Here is a 22,625-nt window from a genome sequence, read left to right on the forward strand (position 1 = left end):
AGATCATCTTTGGTTAGGGAGAAATCACTTCCGCAAGTTGGTCCTGATTCTGCTAAAATCCTGACAGTGCAAAATAACAGGTTTTGAATCTCGATTTTTAAAGTGGGTCAAACAAACTCAGAATGATCTGATTTTTGGTGGAGAGCATGAAGACATATGCATGAAGTTGCAGTAAAAAATTAAAATTAAAATGAGCTCTGGTTACATACAAATCGATAGATCTAAAATGCACAAGAATTCAAAGTATAATCTAGAAAGCAACTGAACATGATGAAAACAAACTGAACATGCGTGGATGTTCAAACATGAGATCTAATGCCTTAAAATACGAATGAGTAAAAACTTTGAATCAGACTCCACAACTCTTCAAGTTGAATGATGCTACCCACATTGGGAGGAGCCCCCAGACCCCTCTCCTATAAGGGTAAAAACTCTGAATCAGGATCTACAACTCATTTAGTTGAATGATGCTACCCACGCTGAGATGAACCCCCGGACCCCCCTCCTGTAAGGGCAAAAACTCTAAATCAGGCACATAAGTAGAGAGAGAAGGGAGAGAGAGTGAGAGGGTTGGTGTTCATGGCCTTCTCCAGGAGGAACCCTTTACCTCCCTTGATTTCTTCTCTAGAGAGAGAGGGTTTTACAGTGTTTTACGAAGAAGCAAGAAGAAGAAGATGACAATGGAGCAATGTAGGATCGTCTGTTGGATGTGCACAGAAGTAGAGAGAGAAGAGAGAGAGTGAGAGGGTTGTTGTTCATGGCCTTCTCCAGGAAGAACTTTTTGTTTTCCTTGATTTCTTCTCTAGAGAGAGAGAGGGTTTTACAGTGTTTTATGGAGAAAGAAGAAGAAGACATGTTTGTCATTTTTTTGAACAGAAAAAAAAGAAGACTTTGAAGAGTCAACATCATCCTCGACTTTCTGGATGGAGGACATGTTTGTCCTTTTTTTGAACTGTTTGTTTTTTCTTTTATGAATGAAGGGCATTTTTGTCATTTTCTCAAACCATCACTTTATGAGAAGAATAGCAAGAAAGGGTACTTAAGTCTTTGCAACAACACCAGAGTCCGATGCAAAGTTATGTCAACATACACGGGAATACGAGCCCCATGTGCTTGTATACGTGGTGCTCATTCAAAGCCCCGAACACAGACGTGGGATTCAGTGAATCATCGGGGGCGAACATACACAACCCTCTCGCTTTTTAGAGCTCCAAAAAATAAGATTGCCCTCAAGATAGGCCACGTCAGTTGAGGTGGGTTTTTTTATCATCTAGAGATCGAGCCCAATCTATGCCAGCATAAGCATAAAGCTGGCGAGAACGACTTGGTGTGAGACATAGTTCGTGTTGAATAATAAACTTGAGGTAGCAAGGGATCCACTTGACGACATCACAGTGCTCAGTAGTAGGTGCATGCATAAATTGGCACACATGATTGGCTGCAAATGACAGATCCAAGTGTGTAAAAGTAACATACTGCAGTGCACCAACCACACTTCGGTAAAGCGTCGACATTGGGCTTAGCATTAAGCACATTTGTTCAAAGAAATAGATCAAAAATATATTTTTATTGAGATAAGTGTAGTCCTTTTGAGGACTGAACTACCTAAATTCTCAAAAAAATAGTGAAGATCACCAAGATCCTTTAGAGCAAACTTGTACTCAAGATAAGGTATACAAGATTGGACCGTGCTAGAAGAGTTGCTTGTAACAATAATATCATCAACATAAATCAAAACATAAAAAGTGAGACCATTTCTCCTGAGTATGAACAATGAGGGATCCGTGCAAAAACTATGAAATCCATGTTCCTTAAGAGCTTATCTAAGCTTGTGAAACCAGGCACAAACAAAAACCGTATAAATCCTTATGAAGTTTAACTACATAGTCGGGATGCAAAGCATCTGTAAAAGTAGGAGGTTGAGCCATATAGACCGACTCTTAAAGGTTACCATTGAAAAAAGTATTATTTAGATCAAGTTGTTGGATTAGCCCGTTGCTGCTAATGGCAATAGCAAGAACAATGCAAATCATGGGTGACGTAACCACATGACTAAAAGTTTCAAAAAAATTAACACTCTTCTCTTGATGAAACCCTTTAGTCACAAGATGAGCTTTATAGCATTCAAGAGATCTATAAGCATGATGCCTGATTCAATAAACTCATTTGCAACAAACAACATTATGACTATGATGAAGAGGTATCAGAGTCCAAGTCTGATTATACAAGAGGGGCTGATATTCAGGCTGCATAGCATGTTGCCCCATAGGAACATCAGATGCTTCTTTATATGTAGTTGGTTCATGGTCAGTAAATACAGCAACTATAAAAGCAACTGGGAGAGTGAGTGATTGTGGAAAAAACATGGGGCTTCAAGGTACCATTCATACCACGGGTAATCATGTGATGGGTGCAGAATGATATAGTAGGAGGTGATGGTGTAGCCGGGTCGGGACTGGTAGTCAAAGCTAGAGGTGGAGATAAGAGAACATGTTCAACAGTTTTAGATACAAGAGGAGGTGGGTGTGGTGTAGGGAGCTGGTGCTGCTATGAACAGGCATGGTGGCGTAGAGAGTAAAATAGACGAAATGACAGGTTGTCTGGAAGAGGCTAGTGCAGTGTTTTGGGACTATTGCATGAGAAACCTATCTTCATCGAACACTACATGGTGGAAGATGACCGTTTTATTTATGTGGGGTCCAAACAAATATAACCATGATGAGTAAGACTATAACCAAGAAAGACATGAAGCTTAGACCAGAACTCAAGTTTATGGGATCAATATGGTCTTAAGTTTAGATAATATGTACACCCAAAAGTTTTTAAGAAAGAATAATTAGGTTTCTTTTTTAACAACACTTCACTAAGAGATTTACTATTGAAGACAAAAGTTGGAAGCCAATCTATAAGATAAACAATTGTATAAAAGGCATAGGTCCAAAACTGTGTAGAAGCCCCTGCATGTGCCAAGAGAGACAAACTAGTCTCAATAATATCTTCATGTTTGCATTCTGCACTGCCATTCTATTCGTGTGTGTACGGGGACAAGAAATTTAGTGTTTGATCCCACAATGACTTAAATATGGTTCTAAGGCTTTAAACTCACGACCGCCATCTGATTGAAAATTTTTTATCTTCTTGCTTGTAGTATTTTCAACAAGGTTTTTAAACTTTTGAAAGACTTTTATCCCATCAGATTCATGAGTCACTAAATATATCCAAGAATAATTAGAAAAACTATCAACAAACACCACATAATATCTCACACAATTACTGCCAAGAACTAAGGCAACATAAAAAAAAGCTTAAGAGGCCTAGTGGCAAAGTTAACTAAACAAAAAATGACAACTGATGTGATTTACCCATTTAACATGTTAGACAGATACTATTTTTTTTTATTTAAAAGTGGTAGTCCAAAGCACTCACAATATACTTATCAATCTTAAGAGAGGGATGGCCTAGGCAACTCTGCCACTTATCAATCGTGGCACATTCACCTATATTGGCCTCTTTATTAAAATCATCAAACTTAATTGAATATAAGCCATTTTTGCTAATTCCCTGAAATAACTCTTGTCCAGTCTTGGTGTCCTTCACACAACAGAAATCAAGATGAAACTCAAACATTGTTTCATTGTTCTGTGTAAATCTTTGAATAGAAAGTAGTCGTTTAATAATTTCAGCACATGTAATATATCATTTAACTGAAACTTTGACTAATGAAAGGAAACATAATTGTTGTCAGGCTTAAGAATATGCATACCCTTATATTAATTGAAAAACTTTTAGAGGAAACTGGTATCAATAAACTTGTTTGTCCACCAAAAAGCTTTGAACATTAAATAGGGAATGACCAGCACATGGGAAATGCATGGACCTTTCACCTGTTATCCTAGTAGCTTAACAGAATCAGAGATTCAGGACGTACAGCAGAGGTTGATTCCAGAATAATTGAATCAGTTACAGGATTTAACTCCAAAAGTAATGGAACCAGAATGTTTTTTTGGATAGGCAATGGAACCAAGAATGTTTGCCTCTAAAACCTCCAGAGTCAAGATCCAGTCCTTTGGCCCATCCCGACGAAGCATCTGAATGGCTAGGATTAGTCCATATTCAGGTGAAATGTGGACCAATCCTAACCATTGATTGGACGGCTAGGATTGAATATAGGATTAAACCCATTCTATGTCAGAGGACTTGATCCTTAGGGTTCCTAAAATTCTGCTCTAGATCTCAAAGTGAATATAGAGAGTTGTTAGCTTTTATGGCCATATGTGGATATTGACAAGTTTTCTCACAAATCTTTACACCTGATGAATTTTTTAAAATGAATGCTATGTTTATTATTTATACTTTGGAAATGCATAATGTCTTCTAATATTTTTCATTCTTAAATTACTAAATTGCCCATGCTGGTGACATATAGCAACTATTAACGGCATAAATTTCTGGTGAAATCAACTTGTGGCAATGGAAGTTAGCAGCTCCCATGCCTACTTAACAATATGAAATAAAAAAAAGGATGGAAAGTTGAAAGAACTTTATAAGACAAAAAGTTCAGAAAACTATTTGAGCAAAACAAATTTTAACAAATATTAAAAGTATTAATTTTCTTTAAAAAAGATTTCTTGCCACATTAAATTGTCAATACACCATTGGTTATACTTCCTCATCACATGTTTATCTAGCTCTTAATAGTTGCATATAGTAAACTGAGATAAGCTAAAGTCCTTTTCAGATAATGTGTTTTTTTCCCCGAAAACTAGCGACTTATTTTGAAAAAAAAAATAAAAAATGGTTCCCACGAAGATGTAGATGACACTAAATTTTGGTGCCATTCCGTGTTTTGGCCGTGACTGAGAAAATATGACAAACATGACCAATTACTTTTCTCTTGATGGGTTTACCCTTTTGTTGCCTGAAAAATTATGCGCCTTGGTCTAAGTTCTCGTCTGAAAAATTCATGATCCTTGATTGGAAAAACCAGATGCCATGTAAGTTGTTGCATGAAAAAATCAGGTGACTGATTTTTCGAGAAAAAAAAGGTAAAACTGTCGATAAAAAGTAAATAGGTCATATTTGTCATAATTTTTAGTTCACTACCAGTGCATTGCACCAAAAATTAGTTGGTTTTACCAAAACTCAGTATTGAGGATGGAGTTGGAAAAAACGTACTCTTGTGAATGGTGTTGAAATGTGGTGTTGAGGCTGCCAACTCCATTTCTAATGCAGTGTTTGGCAACAGCATTGCTCTCAAACGGGCGGAGAGCATGATCCCAATGTGGGAAGTCAAAACACACCTCCGGTTCAAGGCCCCCAAACAGAGGCTTAGAATTCAATGCTCCCTTTAGCTAAAATGTGAACCTTAGATCTTTATTTTGGGGAGGACTCTGCATGGGCTCACATTTGACTCAATAGGATTGAATATCCAAGGTGTTCAAGTAAAGCATCTCTTTCAAAGTAAATCAGGGAGCAGACCCGGTCAGTTTGACTCCCTCGCTCCGGTTCTTGCCCGCGTCCACAACAAAAAAAATCCTATCCTTTGACATATGATATAAAAGTTATCCTATGTCAATCTTAACCATCCAACTTATGCATCTGGACAACAACAACTATGCCTTCATCCCAAAACAATTGGGGTCGGCGATATGAACCAACAAAGAAAATCATTATGGGTCTTCCACGTGAATCCTTCTCCTCCAATCATTTATATCCAATGTCATGTTCTCGGTGAGGTTCAAAGCATTGATATCCTTTCTTATCATCTCCATCCAAGTCTTCTTAGGCCTACCTCGACCTCTTTTAACTAATATATTTTTCCATTTCTCCTTCCTTCTAACTTATGCATATGGACGGCTAGGATTAATTCACATTCAGGCGAAAATGTGAACCCTACCTTGCTGTTTCTTGAACCGCTAGGATTGAACGTAGGACGTACCCCATAATATGTCAAAAGATGGGATCCCTACTCTACCCACAAGCAAGATTGGGTTTGGTTAGACATCTTATTCGAATCTGGCACTTTTATTTTCTATTCTTAAGATAAAAGATCGAGAAACGCGTTCAGATTTGCATATTCAGTGTATTTTTCGATTTGGATCCATGTTTTGGGTCAGATTTACATTGGGATTCAGATCTAATCACATCCGTTTGCAGTTTTTACGTGTAAAAACTTTATTTTTTGGTAGTTCTAGCACGATTAGTATATTACATATGTTTCCGATCCAGATTCAACACTATATTATTCTGATCCGTACACGAATCTGGATCCAGTACAAAATTCGGAACCCATTTAGATCAGGTATGATCCGGATTTTATTCGATCCGTTTGCACTCTGTGGAGGTGTAATCAAGCTCTCGACGCCTCCGCAGCAGAAGGCGCGGGATAGTTAGTCGGGGATGCTGTGGGCGGGGAAATTTCCGGTCGTAGTCTCGGCGGGGAAGCGGCCGTCCGGCGACTCTCCGTCGCCCCACAATCCCATCCCTCAGTTTCCGCCTTTCCGTCTCTCGAAGCCCTCTTGGGTCATCAAATCGGAGGTACATATCCTCTCCTCCTCCTTTCTTTCTTTTGTCGTCCATTTGGTTTGAAGAAGGGATTCGTTGTTCTTCGATTGGTTCTGTTTGATGATTGGAATAGTTCGTCTCTCTCTCTCTCTTAGAATTCTTGCTTTTAAGTTTTAACAAGGAAAGGTGAGAGGGGTTTTTGATGCAAGGGGAGGGGTAACGTCTTCTCTTTTTGTGTCAGTCAAATGTTTGGAAAGAGAAGGTAAAGAAGCCCCACCCGCCCTGCGTGGTCTGTCACGGCACCGGACGAGTTGATTGCCAACGATGCCAAGGAAGAGGTCTCTCTCTCTCTCTCTCTCTCTCTCTCTCTCTCTCTCTCTGTCTCTCTCTGTGTGTGTGTGTGTGTGTGTGTGTGTGTGTGTGAGGTTTAAGAATGGACCTGGTCTTCCCATTGATCAACACTGCAATTGAGGCCGTTGAGGTTGCTTCCTTCAGCATCCAGCATTCCGTTTTTGATCCGTAACTTACAAAATCTGAGAAATCCTAGGTAATGGAATCGAAGTCCTCCTCCAAGTTCACATTCGGTAAAAGGTCCGTATTCTTGTTGCTGTGAATAGAATGTGTTGCTTTGTTAGCAATAACGAATCACTCAGGAACCTGCCTACCTAGGATAATGGCTGCCTATTTTTTACTGAAGATGAAATATTTATTGAAGATAGTTTATTGAAAGTCATGGGGTGTGTGTAACGTTGGTACTGCAAAATGCCCAACATACAATGTCAATACTGATACTTTAGGGTGCTGGTACTGGGTATTTTTTGGGTGCTTCCCTCCCATATGATATATATTTCTCTGTTTTACATTTTGTCTATATTTTTTATTTTTATTGAAGCTCTCTCTCTCTCTCTCTCACACACACACACACACACAAACACGTAGTTGCACCCTCACGCCTTTTCACAAGACACACGTCGTACCAGCTGTATCTCTGCCACACCATGTACCCATATCTGTATCCATGTCAATAGCTTGATGTACTCAGACTTTTCTTTCAAAAAATGAAAAGTTTGAGCTGCTCAGAAATTGTGGTTGCTTTGGTTATGATTAGTTTGGAAAAGACTTCTTCATTAAAGGCTTTCAGGTTTAATCGTCAGCTTTATATCAATTCTGATGACATTATCTAAAAGTTTCATCTACAAGGTGTATGCAAATCTAACTTTGAACTCTTAAACGGGGTCTGTCCAATCATCATTAGACAAAGACATGGGCCTTTTTGCAACTTCATATAGTGCCCTATGCAAGCCCTATTAATCAGTCCAGGACAGAGTTACCGGAAGCGCCTAGGTGTATGGGGAAGCACGCTTCCCCGCGCTTCGGAAGCGCGAAACGTTGCGCTTCCGAAACGCGTGGGAGAAGTGTCCCCCTTTTTTGGGAAGTGCACTTCCCTTTTATGGGAAGCATGTTTCCCTTTTATGGGAAACACACTTCCCATTTATGGGAAGCACGCTTACCCCTCGCTTCCCCATTTTTTTCATTTTTTCGCTTCCCCCTCGCTTCCGGTTCTTCCGAGACGATTCATAATTTTCTTCTAAGTGGTCCCACGCTTCCCCGCTTCCTAAATTTTTGAAAGTGCCTCGCTTCCCGCTTCCTCGACTGGTAACTCTGGTCCAGGATCATACTTCGTAAGCCAAATTGCTTTTCCGTCAAACTTCTCTGCCTCAAATTTGATTTTTGAAAAATTTTAGGCCAATATTAATCCAAAGTTCATAGTTTCATAATACTTGCAAAGTTTGTTGAATGATCAAATTGAATCACAATTTAAAAAGAAAAATGGAAAATAATGATCTTATCATAAATTGGCAAAGAAAGATCGCATCGAGATGCTCAAACACCAAACAACATCCCACAAGGTCACAACCCTTGATTGTTTTTTTTAGGAGCATTTGTTAGACATCAAAACCCTGGCCTTCAAATTCTGAATTATATAAAAGCTCAGAAGACCCAAAACTCTGAAGGATCTTCAAAATTTATGCAATTGAAAGCATGTGATCAGTGGCTTCTATGTGTATGCCTTTTTTCTTTTCTTTTTAAAATTTTTTGATGATATCCTGCAGAATGTAGTTCTTATAAATATAAGCACTTAAAACACATTCCAAATAGAGGGATTATGCGTAACAGATTTCATGTAGAATTTGTTGCTGAATTGGCAGGTAGGACGAATATGGTGCATCTTTCCATGCTTCCTAAAGGAGAATGGCCCAAATGGTGAGGTATCAGATTTTTAGGCTTTTCTCATTAGTATTCTCCCTGCAGTTGTTTTTCTATTTCTTAGCTCATAAAGAATTGGCTGATTATGGCCAGGTGCAGAACCTGTGGAGGAAGTGGTCTGGGTTACTGCTCTCGCTGTCTTGGAACAGGTGAATACAGGGATATTATGGGGTTTCATTTCATGAAGGTGCGTGGGAACCCAGTGCAAATACAACATGAAAACAACCATCCTCAGTAGGCAAGCTCTTCCTTTGGGGACTAAAATCACTCTTTGATGATTAAAATCAAACTTCACTACCACTGTTAGTGATCTGTATAAAATTTCTAAATTCTATGTTCTGTAGTTACAACATGATTCCTTTGAAATTTTCAATTTTCTATTACATAAATCAACCACTATCATTGTTCTTTGATACCTTCCATGGACTAGAAAATTTGCATCCTTCTAGATCATCGAAACATGTATACTTATTCAAAATCAACAACCAAAAAAGTAAAAAACCCAAGAAAATCAACAAACAAGACTCATACACTTTTTGCCAAACTTCTCAACTACTAAAAAAAATCAAGCTAAAATTAAAAAAGAAAATAAAATAAAATCAAGAACAGCTCCTACCCATCATAAAAACACATATACCCAACTACTAACCACCCAAAAAACTTAAAGATATCAACTAATAACTACCAAAATACCCACTTACTTATTTCTCACACTAATCCATACAAACCCATTTCAGAAAAAAAAAAATCAATCATCACCCATGAAACAGAGTAACCCAGACACCCAAAAATCAAAGAGAGAGAGAGAGAGAGAGAGAGAGAGAGAGAGAGAGAGAGAGAGAGAGAGAGAGCCCAACAATTTACCTGCTGAAACAGAGAAAAAGAAGATGGGTCACTCACAATTGGGGTATTCTTGATGCTGAGGCGAGGCAGAGGGTCAGCGGTGCAGACACAACATGAAAATAACCATCCTCAGTAGGCAAGCTCTTCCTTTGGGGACTAAAATCACTCTTTGATGATTAAAATCAAACTCCACTACCACTGTTTGTTAGTGATCTGTATAAAATTTCTAAATTCTATGTTCTGTAGTTACAACATGATTCCTTTGAAATTTTGAATTTTCTATTACATAAATCAACCACAATCATTGTTCTTTGATACCTTCCATGGACTAGAAAACTTGCATCCTTCTAGATCATCGAAACATGTGTACTTATTCAGATTCTGGTTGTTGGGGAAATTGGGGCTTCTATTATGTTGATCAAACATTTTCTCAAGGTAATTGGCGTGCTCTTCAATTCTCATCTGCAGGTTTCTCTGAATCTGCACTATACCATATTTAGCATGTTATTGATTATTGCTTGTTAGAAATAATCAAACTCTTTAAATTTGATAAATAAACCTGCTTGAGTGAAAATATTGTAACATGACAAAGTTTTATGCAAAATTTACAAACAATGTTTTTAAAGATCATTTTTCTTACATCCTACAAGAAAGGAGGCTGTATCTAATTTATTTGTGGTTTCAATCAATTTGGAGAAAACAATAATTGTTATGAAATTTATGGAGTGTGCCTTAGGGATTTCAGACCTTCCACTAAATTGTTGTTTAATAAAGAAAAAATTCTATTAATTTTGAATTGATGTACTGAAGATCAGTATGTTACTATTTTCCAAACATTAATAGATATTTTCAGGCCAGCATGTTAAAAGAGAAAAAAAAAGAGTTACTCCCTTTTTTCTATGTAAAGAAAGAACAATGGATGGAACAACCGGGACCAAGCATACCTCTAACTGTTCATGTAAACTCTTTTGGACATCCATTTGCAAGCGCAGAGCTTCAGTAATATGCATCTCACTGTGGTTTGATGATGAAAGGAATAATTTATATATAACGATATCATATAATTGATATTATCATTCACAATACAAAACTGTCTGAAATATGAAGGTTGGAAGCATTTATAAATAAACCAAAAACTTACTTTTTTAAGTCAACTGATAGGGTTTCTTCTGTTCCATTTCTCTGATTCTTGCCTGCCACATGCAGTAAGTTTTCAAATTATTGGTGAACATTACCAGCCAATTTTCTGAATTGACACATACTTTGTTGACTGCTTTCCACTACTAGGAGCTTACTCTGCAAATATCAAGGTTGCACATGTACTGGGTTTAATGGTTTATGTTGCATGTAGCATATTATGAACTGCTAAAAATGGAAATTCTCATTGATCTTATAGTTGTTTTATTGTGTGTCATACAATAAGCTGGGATATATTAAATGTCTCCTATGGTTTCATATGGCTTTTAACTTTTAAGTGGTTTCAAAAGGCATAAGTTTGTGACTTCTATCCTCATGTTCGTCCTATCTGGCTGTTATGATGAACTAAATTAACTAAATTCCGATTATCTTTCTATGAAAGAGATGAGTCTGATCTTAATTTATGGAAGCGTGATCCAAACCTTGACTACTGCATGATTATTTCATTTAGAATGCATGAATGGTCGTCATGGGATCAAGCCTCAAACCCTTCTCAAATGAGGGTTGGCCGTGGGCCTTTGGCCTTGCCACAAAAATATGGCTCCAGTGGCCAATGATAGTATCCACTTGTAACAACAACTTAGAAAGGACTCATACATCTAAGCTTCTAGCAGACTTTATTTTAAGAATAACATTTGTACACCCATCACAGCTATTGTTTTTTACCCATTTTTTAAAGATTTTTGAGGGCCAATATGGCCAAACATTGGCATGGGTCACATTATGTGTTTATGATCTAGGCTACCCAAATGTTAACACATCCATCCCTATGCCAGAATTGTGAGTTTAAGCTACTGCAGTCTGCAGCTCACCCAAGGTTGCCAAACTAGGAAGCGGAAGCGGGAAACGATATGGAAAGCGGAAGCGAGAAGTGAGGTATTTTGAAATTTATAGGAAGCAGGAAGCGAACTATCAATTTGAAAGCGAAATATAAATAAAACATAAAGCAATATGGTAACTGAATAAGAATCAAACAAGAAGCAAATAAAACCTAAAATAAAATTGATTATTCTTATATTTCATGATTTTTTAGTAAAAGAGTTGAATTTTTATTAAAATCTAACAATGATGGTTATCAATTTAGATAAAGTATATGGAAAGTGAGTGAAAGCATAAGAAAAAATGCATGAAAAACGTGAAAAGAAACATGAGAAAAGCATATAGGAAGCATATACCATGTGTGTGGAAAGCATAGAAGCGTGGGAGAATCGAGATTCTCATAAAGTTTCGGAAGCGAGGAGTATCACGCTTCCGAAGCGAGTTTCTGGAAAGCGTGCTTCCCACCTACCTAAGACGCTTCCGGTAACTCTGCTCACCCCATGGTCCTTAATGTCTTTACCTTATGTATTCCTGGCCCTTCAAGTCTTTATCGGTTTACCCATTTTTCCTAGTTCCATTAGCATGTGTGGTGCCACTCTTTCATTTTGCTTTGGTTTTAGGTCTCCAAGTGACATACTATGCCTCTCATGAGCTTAAGGTTAAGAAGATGGGTCACCCAATAGTTAACCTTATATACCCTTGGTTGCCAAAGTCCAGTAACCTAGCATCTCTCTTTTACTGGAGGAGTTCACATGATAGTTTGAGATTACTGGGAGTAAGGATCATTTTTTTCTATGTTAAATGATTCAATAAAAACATGTTCTGACATTATCCTTACGCTACAGATAATTGCATAATAGTACTGGGAAATTTTCTGGAATTGGTGCCAAAATCATCTTGAGACATTTAATGCGAGAATGAGATACTTGGTGTAATGTTTAACCTAATAATGGATGTTGCTATCAACATGTGAAAGTATTCAGGCATAAACTGCGGCAATAAAAAATTTCTTGCATCCGATGCCTTCAATCTCCTATAGCAGAGTCCAGTTACTATTTATTTTCACATTAATTAACTGATAGTTGGCAGAAATCAAGCTTCTTGCAGATCTTTAAAGGTCCTGATCAACCTCGGAAATTAGAACTGTCTGAACGAATATCTTGCCATAATTAATGCAATGATGACCATGCAACACTCTTAATCTTCAACAGCCTAACCTGGTCGGGATAAGGGACTGCTGACGAGATAAATACCTCTGGTCATCTTCTAATAGAAAGCTCTTTTTGGACCTTTTCATTTTATTTCCATGCTACTGTATTTAGCTGAGCATTACTTTGGATCCAGTGTCTGGTATCATCTATAATTATCTAGGTTTTTGCTGGTAGCTATTATGAACTCTGGCTTTATTTCTATCCTGATAGTCCTTGTTTTGAAGCCTTACCAATTTCCCTGCTCCCATCAATGGTGCAGGTTTATGCCTAAAGATCCTCCAAGTCATCTCCAGTGAATGCCATCCAAGACACAACTTAGGAGACAAATTCATGATACCGCCATCTATAAGATACCTCAACCAACTGATGTATAAGTGTGTGTTTGGACCAGTATGAGGTTGTAACTGGTTGCATCTCTGTGTGATGCTTATAGAGGGTAAACTTAATGTGGTAGTTATTTTTTCTTTTGTTTTTTCAGTTTCTCTAGCTGTTTATAGTTAGAAGATTGTTGTGGCTGAAGACCTTTTTTGTTCCTTTTGAAAGGCAGATAATGGAAGTTGTTCAATTAAATAACTTTTTATCTTTTTTGATTCCTATACATATTATTATACAGAGTGCCATGTTCCAATCTTTTTTTATTGTGTTCATGAACGTGACCATGGAGCTCAAAATAGACTAGATGGCGTATCAAATGTGAAACTATTACCTTGTAAAGCCTCATCTTAATCAACGGAACAAGGAAAAAAAAAGGCCGTAGAAAATAAAATGATAGCATCAAAACATGCAAAAGACAGAAATTATCAAGTTCAGAGGAATCATAAGATGTATAGTAGCATGGCACACTAGAAGTTACCTTCAATGAAACTTGGAGCATGCTTCGCTGTGCGGTATTTCTGGAAAGTGCATAGTAAGTCAGTTCTTTTTCAAACGATCACAACAATGAAGTCAAATTAAATCAGAAAAGGCAAATGAACCTGTAAATGACTTTTGATGTGGAATATTGTCAACCCTTCTAAATTCATTAGTTTTAGTATCTCTTTTGGAGTTGCTTCTGCAGTGAAAGGCTCATACAAGTTTTATGCAGATTTTTATAGCTGAAAACTTGTCAGGTTAGATCTGGTAGTATGATGGTATTACTCACTCTCTGCACCACCAAGATGATTGACTGCTTTGACGAATTCCTCATGCAGTGCTTGTGTCCACCGGATGCGAATTTTGTTTGTCAATCCATTACCAGATGGTACAGGATTAGATCGAGATGCTGATACATCTAGTGGTTCCCTTGACTGCTCATGCCAAAGTTGGTTAGTCAGCTCTTTTAGTTGAGACTTGGAAGAGTGATGGCTAACCTGTAACATCCACATAGCAGAACTATTTTTAGATGAGCAATTTTTTCTTTTCGAAAAACAAAGTAAAAAGGTTTTAGCAGAACGACTTGAATAAAATGCTAATTGGTTGAATTCTAAATTCAAGGACCCACCCCACATTCACTATCTTTAGCTTCAACATGTTGCTTCCAAGTCATGTTTACATTTTCTCCCATATTAGTCTTCCCTAAATATGATTCTAGGTCACTTTGTTTCACATGCGACTCTCCACCATTTCCGTCAGTAACAACACCTGAGAAGCAATAGTTGCCAAATGGGTGACAGTGCGGACCTGCTTGAAGCTTGTCCAGTGATACCAGGTTGGGGTGGTTCATCTTGCTTGAATGATAAGGATAGCAGCAGTCAAGGGGAAGGCCTGATTCGGAAGCCATAGCAGATCTTTTGCGTGATCTAACCACTGAATGCAGTTGTTCAATTTGACAAAACCCCTGTGGATATATAAGCCGTGGATGATCAATGTTTGTACAGAAATTAGAGAGGAAAATTTTATGTGATTGTAAGCTTACTGCAGTGGAAGGGATGATATCTGACTGCCATGGTTCCTCCTCTGGGAAGGCAAATGGATTGGTGAAGAATGAATTACCATGCTCCAAATCCTCTGTTGAAAGGTTACCACCATGTGATGCACGCTGATGTGTGATATTTGTATTAAATGGCTCCTTACTGCAAGCTGTCCAACTGTGGGGAAAAGACTGAGGACTAAGGCTTTCAATGTTCTCAGTCTTGCATACTGCAGTGTCTACCTTCTGAATGTTCATTCTCCTTCAACGCCCAACTCTAGGAACCCTCTTCTATATTGCTGAAGTTTTCAGGCCCCTGTTATTGAATAGGTTCGAGAGGAACTCTTTTTTATTGGCTTCAGAGGAACAAACCTGGCACATAAAAATGAACTCACTTCTACTAGTCTGTTGGCTTTTAAATACAACTTTCTGCAGAAATTTTTCCTTGCTGCCTGTAATTTATCTTGTAGACCCATGTTATTTATTGCATCCTTTCTACATAATTCGGGCATATACACATGTTTTTACACATCTAATGTAGCATTAGTTGTGTAGATATTTACAAATAAACTTGGGAAAAACAATTTAGAAGAAAATACAAAAAAGTCTCTTTATATAAAGACTGATTATTAATTTGACAAAAGTTCTGGTAAAGTCAACATCCCTGTCTAAATATCTCATTCTTGATGCTCTATAACATTCTTATAGAGCAATGTTTTGATAGGCATAAATTGATTACTTATGTCATAACCATCATTATAACTTGTGCTATCAGATGTTTAGATTGGTTTTTGCATAGTTTCACATCCGGCCATGTATCCGAACAAAGAGTCTACTGGCAAGCTCCATAGAAATGGTTCACATCTAGTTCAATCTAGTAAAAATTCAATCACTCACATCATACCGGGAATAAATTCTGCACTTCTATGGACTGTGACAGCCATAAAAATTGTCTAGCATGTAGGGGAATCTAGAAAAGGAAAACGTGATAACAAAAAGGAATTTTTCTTCTCCATTCCGATGATAGAGGGTGTTTCATGTCATCTCATGAAGATGCTGGCAAATGGATGCCTTTCTAATTATTCAAATATCGTTTGGTAGAGGAGCAAGCAAGCAAATACAATTATGAGAATTTTTTCTTAGTGGTATCTCTAAAGTGTAAATTGTTTCTTTAATTATTCCAAGAGCATTAGCTTTATATCAGGTCTTATTGAGCATGCAAACAATCGAACATTAAGACTTCGTTGGCACTATAGAGGACCACAAACATTTGAAAGGAAAACATCGAACCTGCCAAAAAAGAAGGGTGATGAAAGAATAACTTGTGTTTTTTTGTCTTTGGACTATATGTTAATAATGACACTCTGCCTTAGAATGCTCTTCTGCTATGCCATTTGAAACGAAATCATGACTAAAAACAATATAAACTATTGATCACAGGGTGGTGTTCGAGAAAGAAGTGTTGTGTCAGAGGGCTAATAAATGAAATGAGCAGCTCATGGCTCAACTCATTCGTGATCTTTGAGTTGGCTTTGTGTGAACACCCCAAATTTTTCAAAATTTTAAAAATTTCCTTTTTTCTCTTAGCCCTCAACTTCTGAGCAATTGGGTCAATTTCTAGTCAATTCTTGGATTCAGTTACTGGTCGAAAATCCGAAATCCAAATTCAGTTTCCATATCTGACCCAATCTTGGATACCAGATCCGATATCTGAATTCAGTTCCGAGCCCATATCTTCTATTTTCAAAAAAATCAAAAAATCAATTATCTGTATTGGCTCAGATATTTTATCCAGATCCAATCTCATCATTCGAGATCCAAACTCGGTATTTTTCTCAAAACCTCGGATCTAGATCCGTTTTTGAAACCCATTTTTAAAATCAATTCCGCTATTTCACAGAAATATCTATTTTTATAAAAATCCTCAAAATTTCAAAATTTAATATTTTTTCGTAAAGATTTCAAAAACCTCATCTGGATCCAATTTTTTTGAAAACTCTCTTAAATCCCTCATAGTTTTAGGTTTTTCTTTCAAAAACGTAAAAAGAAAGATTTCAGAAAAGTAGCTTTTACCCTCTTTTGAAAAACCCTGTAAAGAAGCTCTCTTTTTGAAAATTTTGAAAACTCATGGGACCCATTTTGAAAGTTTTCTAACGGCTCCCCCTTATAAAAACGGTCATCGGGGGTCGATCATCACATCCGTCTTCACCCTTCCACCTCTCTCTGATCCGTTTTTCACCTCTCCACCCATCCACGATCGCCCCTTCCCCTTGCTCTTCTCTCCTTTCCCTCTTCCCTTCCTCTTGCTCTTCTCTCCTTTCCCCCTTTTCTTCCTCTTTTCCTCTAGTTTTCCCTTGGGATCTATTGAAGGAGCTCATCCTCAACTCCCAGAGGAAGCACACAACCACCACTCAATTGAATCAACCGTGAGTAAATCTCTCTGTGTCTCTTTTCTCTATCTTTCTTTTCTTTTTCACTTACGTATTTTCTTCTTTCTTTTCTGTTTTCACAAATCTCTGAGTTGTTCTTCATTATTTAACAGCAAGCCTTCTTTGTAGTGTTGATCTGCGTATAGCAGTATCGACCTACATATGGCAATATAATTGGAATTCTCATGTTCCAACATTTTTTCTATTGTTTTTGCAATTTATTGTTGAATTTCTTTGGCCTACGTCTGTTGAAATATCTATACCATTAAAATCAATGCTCCCCTGTTGCTTCATCGCATATCATGTTCTTAGGTATATCTGAGCATCTTCATTTTTCTTTTATTCTGCATATTAATCATATGTGTCAGTTTTGGATTACATTTTCTGCATTTTATCCCTCAGTTAACTCATCTGCACCCTCCTCATATATCAACATCTTGTTCATTTCATAGCGTTGTTCACTTCTGACCAACATCATCGTCATCATCCTTGGCATACCACATCATTCCTGCTCATCGGTTTATCTACTACATCATATCATCTGCATCAATAAAACAATCACCATATCATCCTCTGTAAATTGCTGAAGCAATGTTGTGGTAAATTTCATATAACGTCAATTCATTACAACATCCTACCTTAATCATATTGCATTTCCAAATTATGTTTCATTCTGTAATTTCGGATAGGCATTATATCATTTTAATATTTTCGTGATTTGCTGTCTAAGGTTTAGTATCATTTCATCTCATCCGATCTAATCCTCATTCAGTAAATTTCAACTTCAGCAGCAACATCTGCATTGTTCCGATTCAGTGATCACCTTCACCACTACATTATATTCCTTTTTAGTTCTGAATCGCATCATTCCATCTGCATTTTGCATCTTTAGTGATATTTTGCACCCAACAACACACCCCAGCATCTGCAACGCATCTGCGTTTGTTGTGTTTTGGACGCCCATTTTCATTCACATTTCATTGCATACCATAATTTCCCTATATCTCATCATCTATGCACATCATCGGATCATCGTGTCCATTTTGCATTGTATTATCATGTTTTCACTCCATCCATATAAATCGGGTTGGGCATACCCTACTCAAGACAAAACCACAACAACCACTGTCATTCCATTGATTGTATATCGGTTGGTAGAAAACTATGTTGCTGTCAGGTTACATAAAACCATTGATTTGGGCAACAACGAAGGAGGGGTGTCCATCTCTTGGCATGTTGCTCACTTCCTCCCTAGCGTTGCTTTTCTGTCCTAATTTTTTTTTCCTGTGGAGCAACCATAGCTCTGGAGCCATTTTGGACTTGTACACTTCAAAGGATTGGCAAACTTGAAAGATTAGATAACTTGAGTCAATAGCCCTTGGAACATCACTGTACATAAATTTGAGTAATGCCTCTCTTGTTTTCATATATGTGACAATTGGCTACAATGGGTACATCTGCATCCCTAGTATTTCTTCTCTTGTTTATTGTCGCATTCAAGTTAGAAGTTCTAAGTTTTAAACCTTTGGGCATCATATTCACAATCTCGCCTGCAATACAGAGGAAATATAATTTGTCATCACTGTGAAGCTCTATTTCACAACAACTTGTTGTGAACTTTTTTGCATACCTTCTAAAATCGATGTAGTTCTTTCCCCTTTGCACTTATTTAATCAGGTGGGATTTAGGTTCATAATATGTCATTTTAATAGGTACAACACCTGCTTGTCTATAAGTTCTGTGGAAAAGGGATTTTTCATGGTATGTTATGTTTCATTGAGGATAGCATTGTTTAATATGGAATGCATGTGTCAGGATTACTCTTGGCACAGCCAGAGCATCTGAATGTTTGCATGAAATGTGTCTGCCATCTGTTGTTCCTAGGAACTTCAAATTAGTAAATATATTACTTGATGAAGATTTGAATCCTCACTTGTTTTACGGTGGCCTGGATTCACTAATACCCAACGTCGAGAGATAGGTTTCAATACAGATGCTTGACTCGTTTGGTTATAGTACTCCTGAATTTGCCATGTCTGGAAATTACACTGTAAAGAGTGGTGCTTACTTTTTGAAAGGTATACCTAAGCTTTCATTGTTAAAATATGGGCCGATGTCCAATAACTACAGCATGCTTGGAGATAATTTCAAGATTTGTCGAGCTATCAAATTTGAATGTTTAGAAAAAAAATGCAATCTATCTGATGTTGGCTGTGATAAGTTCGCAGGACTTTTGCGTTTGAAAGTGTTGAATTTAGGCTTTGATAATATCATGGATGCAAGTTTGAGAAATCTGCAAGGTTTAGCAAATTTGGAGAGCTTGAGCCTAGATTCATGTGTTTGCATATCTCCTATGTATATCGCCATTTCCTACAGGTTGCTTTATTCCCTATACAGCACACCAATTAATATCTCTACATCCCAAGTATTCACAGTGTGTTACTTAATATTCTCATAAGTATGTTATTGGATGTGTTCACATTACATCCTCTGATGTTTTTGCAGTATATTAATGGACATTACTATAGTATATTGCTTAAATATTCTCACAGTATATTGCTACCCATCTCTACAGTACTCTTACAAGTTGTTGTAGCTTCATTCTAGGCACTCACGTTGTCATTTGCACGCAACACATCTATCACCTGTTGCACTTACATTGTCACCTATTGCACTTACAACAACACCTACACCCTTACCTAAGCAGCCACCTGCACAGCGCATCCCTTGCCACTTTCACAGCACATCACCTATCTCACTGAACTCAGGTCTTCATAAACATCAGAACCCATGTTAGAAATAGGTCCTAGAGGTTGATTTTGTAACAGGAGAAGAAAAGACCAAGTTGAAAAGTATCATATACCCAATTGAGGATCTTCTTGTCCAACCATGTCCAGGTGATCCAGATTTTATGGATCGCCCTGATCCACCAACAGATTTTGATGTACCAATGCATTGCGTAGGAAATCTTCTCATGGTGTGGGATTTTTGCTCTTCATTCAGCAGAATGTTGCACTCGTGGTCATTCTCTTTGGAAGATTTTAAGAATGTAGTTATTCACAAGGGAAATACTGTGAATCCCATCATCCCAATGCAACTATCATCTGTTGTTACATTTGTTGTAAGCTCTATCACATACCTACTTTCTTCATTAGTGTAAACACTACCTATGCACTCACAGCTGCTCATGAGCTGTTGGATATTCATATCATAAACACTCATGGCAGCTCATGAGCTGCTGTAGTCTCCTAGCAACCCATGAGCTGCTAGATCTCCACTTCATATACATTCTCACATGCATACTTTCACTAGCATAATGCGTTGCATATGCATATACATTTTCTCATTAATGCATTGAATATGCCTTTTCTCATATATTTTCTCATTAACATAATGCACTGTACATGCATTCTCATATATATTTTTTCCCATTAGGATCTGCATTTGCACTTAGGCATTGCATATGCATTTCTTCATTAGCATATGCATTGCACTCAGGCATTGCATATGCATTTTTTCATTAGCATAAGCATTGCATTTAGGCACTTGCATATGCATTTCATTCATGTATTAGACATTGCATCTTCATTAATATGTGCATTTCCATTATAGCTTAGGCATCATTATATGCACATTAGCTTTAACATGATATTTTTAATTTTTTATATATATATATTTGCATTTCTTTTGCCTTGTGCTAACTCATATTTGCAGGAAAAATATAAGAGGTGCTGATTTCTTTTCCTAGATTAGAAATTTTGATATTCCAATTTCAATTAAAGACTGTAATAATTCCAGATTAATGCGAATTTCTATTTTTCTATTTAGAATAGAATGTATGAGCATATAGTTGCAATGTTAAATTCTCATAAATGCTTGTAGCATTTCAGTTTCCTTTATTCTTCAAAAAGCATTGTGGTATGACACGAACTGCACGTGCACCTTTCTAATAAGAGGTAAATAACCCTAAGTAAATGATTCACATTTATGGCCATAGTCAAAATGTGAACAATACTTAAGATTTTTATCTTTTATAGAATATCATTTGATTTCTATCATATTTTTCTAAATATCATTTTTTTCCTCTATCAGAATTTAAGATATAAATTAACTTGAGATATATTTGTGGCCATAGTCATGGGTATATTAAAGGTTAATTTTATTTTAAACTCTATAAAGGCACAAAAAATTATTTTATTCTTTATTAAAATTTAAATATAGATTAGATTATAATATGTTTGTGACCATAGTCATGAATGTATTATGATTTAATCTTATTTGAGTTCTATTAAAGAATAAAATTTGCTTTTTAAATTCCAATCTTTAAATAAATTTCAAAGCATTCATCATTCAGGATAAAATTGCATTATTTTTCAAATTATTTCAAATCATCTTCAAAATTCCAAGTGATTTTTGAAATAAATCTTCAAAAACACAATTTTCACTTCTAAAATTCAAAATCATTTTAAACATCCATTCATAAATTCAGATTTATCCTTTTATTCTCAAATCCATCCAGTTTTAAATTTTATTTCCAACTTTCAATTCTTATTTCTGAATATCAGCTTTCTTAATTTCATATTTTAAAACTTTGAATTTCATTTCAAATTCAAATGTTAAGTTTAAATTCTTTATTTCTTTTCAAAATTTCTAATTTCTAATTCTATTTTTATTATAAATTCAAATTTTAAATTCTGAACTTTATTTCAATTCTCAATTCAAATTCAATTTCTAAATTTTCAAATTCATTTCCCATTTCAAAGTTAAATTTCAACTTTCAAAATCAATTCAGAGTTCCAACTTGAATTTCCAATCCCATTTCCAAGGTCAATTATGATTTCAAACATCAAATCGAATTTCAAAATCAATTTCAAAATCCCAATTTGAATCTAATTTTCATTTTATTTTTCAAATTCTAACTTCAAAATTTAGTCTCTTATTTTCCAATTTCCCTCTCTTCCAATTCCATTTTCGATTTTCATTTTTCAAACTCAAAAACTCTCAAAATCTGAATTCTATTTCAACTTATTTCAGTTGCAATTTCAACTTCCAAAATTCAAATTTTCTTTTCAAAATCTCAAATTCACTTCAAATTCCAAGTTCATATTCAAATTTTAGTTTTTCAAATCAAGTTCAATTTCTAAACCACTTCTTCAAGGATATTTCCAAACTTGTTTCAAAATCACTTGAAAAATCCAAATCTCTGAAATATTTCAAAAAATATGCATCATATCTCAAATCATCATTTTTTAAGTTCATTGCACGAGTATGATTCAATGTGCATTTAGGATTTTAGAATAATCATTTAAAAAAATTTAGGCAAAGCAAAAGGCATAAATTCGATCCTTGATTTAATTACCCTTGGTAAAGGCGTCAGGAACGGTTGAACCTCGTACCGATGAGCGAATCTCGTCTCTTCATTTTTTCTGCAAATTTTTAAAATGGAGGTGAGTAATTTCAAAATCT

The 22,625-nt window shown here is 36.4% G+C and overlaps 2 protein-coding genes across 2 annotated transcripts; one reads left to right on the plus strand and one right to left on the minus strand.

Moving 5' to 3' along the window:
* Window positions 1-6,339: 6,339 nt before the first annotated feature.
* Window positions 6,340-13,669, plus strand: LOC149832587 (uncharacterized). Its single transcript, XM_090012511.1, has 5 exons — window positions 6,340-6,537; window positions 6,746-6,842; window positions 8,715-8,769; window positions 8,866-9,010; window positions 13,102-13,669. The coding sequence occupies exons 1-4, from the start codon at window positions 6,400-6,402 to the stop codon at window positions 9,008-9,010; spliced, it is 435 nt and encodes a 144-aa protein (XP_089868637.1). The 5' UTR covers window positions 6,340-6,399; the 3' UTR covers window positions 13,102-13,669.
* LOC149832588 (uncharacterized) lies at window positions 9,850-14,988 on the minus strand. Its single transcript, XM_090013271.1, has 7 exons — window positions 14,323-14,988; window positions 13,984-14,191; window positions 13,817-13,893; window positions 13,696-13,735; window positions 10,757-10,808; window positions 10,560-10,629; window positions 9,850-10,095 (listed from the first exon to the last, which is right to left on the minus strand). The coding sequence occupies exons 1-7, from the start codon at window positions 14,986-14,988 to the stop codon at window positions 9,907-9,909; spliced, it is 1,302 nt and encodes a 433-aa protein (XP_089869397.1). The 3' UTR covers window positions 9,850-9,906.
* Window positions 14,989-22,625: the final 7,637 nt, after the last annotated feature.

Source organism: Nuphar pumila, chromosome 7 (genome assembly GCF_984573655.1).
Source record: "Nuphar pumila chromosome 7, dmNupPumi1.hap1.1, whole genome shotgun sequence".
NCBI classification, from domain to species: domain Eukaryota; kingdom Viridiplantae; phylum Streptophyta; class Magnoliopsida; order Nymphaeales; family Nymphaeaceae; genus Nuphar; species Nuphar pumila.

Excerpts from the sequence above, each read along its gene's own strand:
- LOC149832587 (XM_090012511.1), top strand. The coding sequence starts at position 6,400 with ATGCTGTGGGCGGGGAAATTTCCGGTCGTAGTCTCGGCGGGGAAGCGG. Across the intron at positions 6,538-6,745 it reads CTTGGGTCATCAAATCGGAG|TCAAATGTTTGGAAAGAGAA; the intron begins GTACATATCCTC and ends TTTTTGTGTCAG. Across the intron at positions 6,843-8,714 it reads CCAACGATGCCAAGGAAGAG|GTAGGACGAATATGGTGCAT; the intron begins GTCTCTCTCTCT and ends CTGAATTGGCAG.
- LOC149832588 (XM_090013271.1), bottom strand. The coding sequence starts at position 14,988 with ATGAACATTCAGAAGGTAGACACTGCAGTATGCAAGACTGAGAACATT. Across the intron at positions 10,809-13,695 it reads TGCTCCAAGTTTCATTGAAG|GCAAGAATCAGAGAAATGGA; the intron begins GTAACTTCTAGT and ends TGCATGTGGCAG. Across the intron at positions 10,630-10,756 it reads CTATCAGTTGACTTAAAAAA|TGAGATGCATATTACTGAAG; the intron begins GTAAGTTTTTGG and ends ATCAAACCACAG.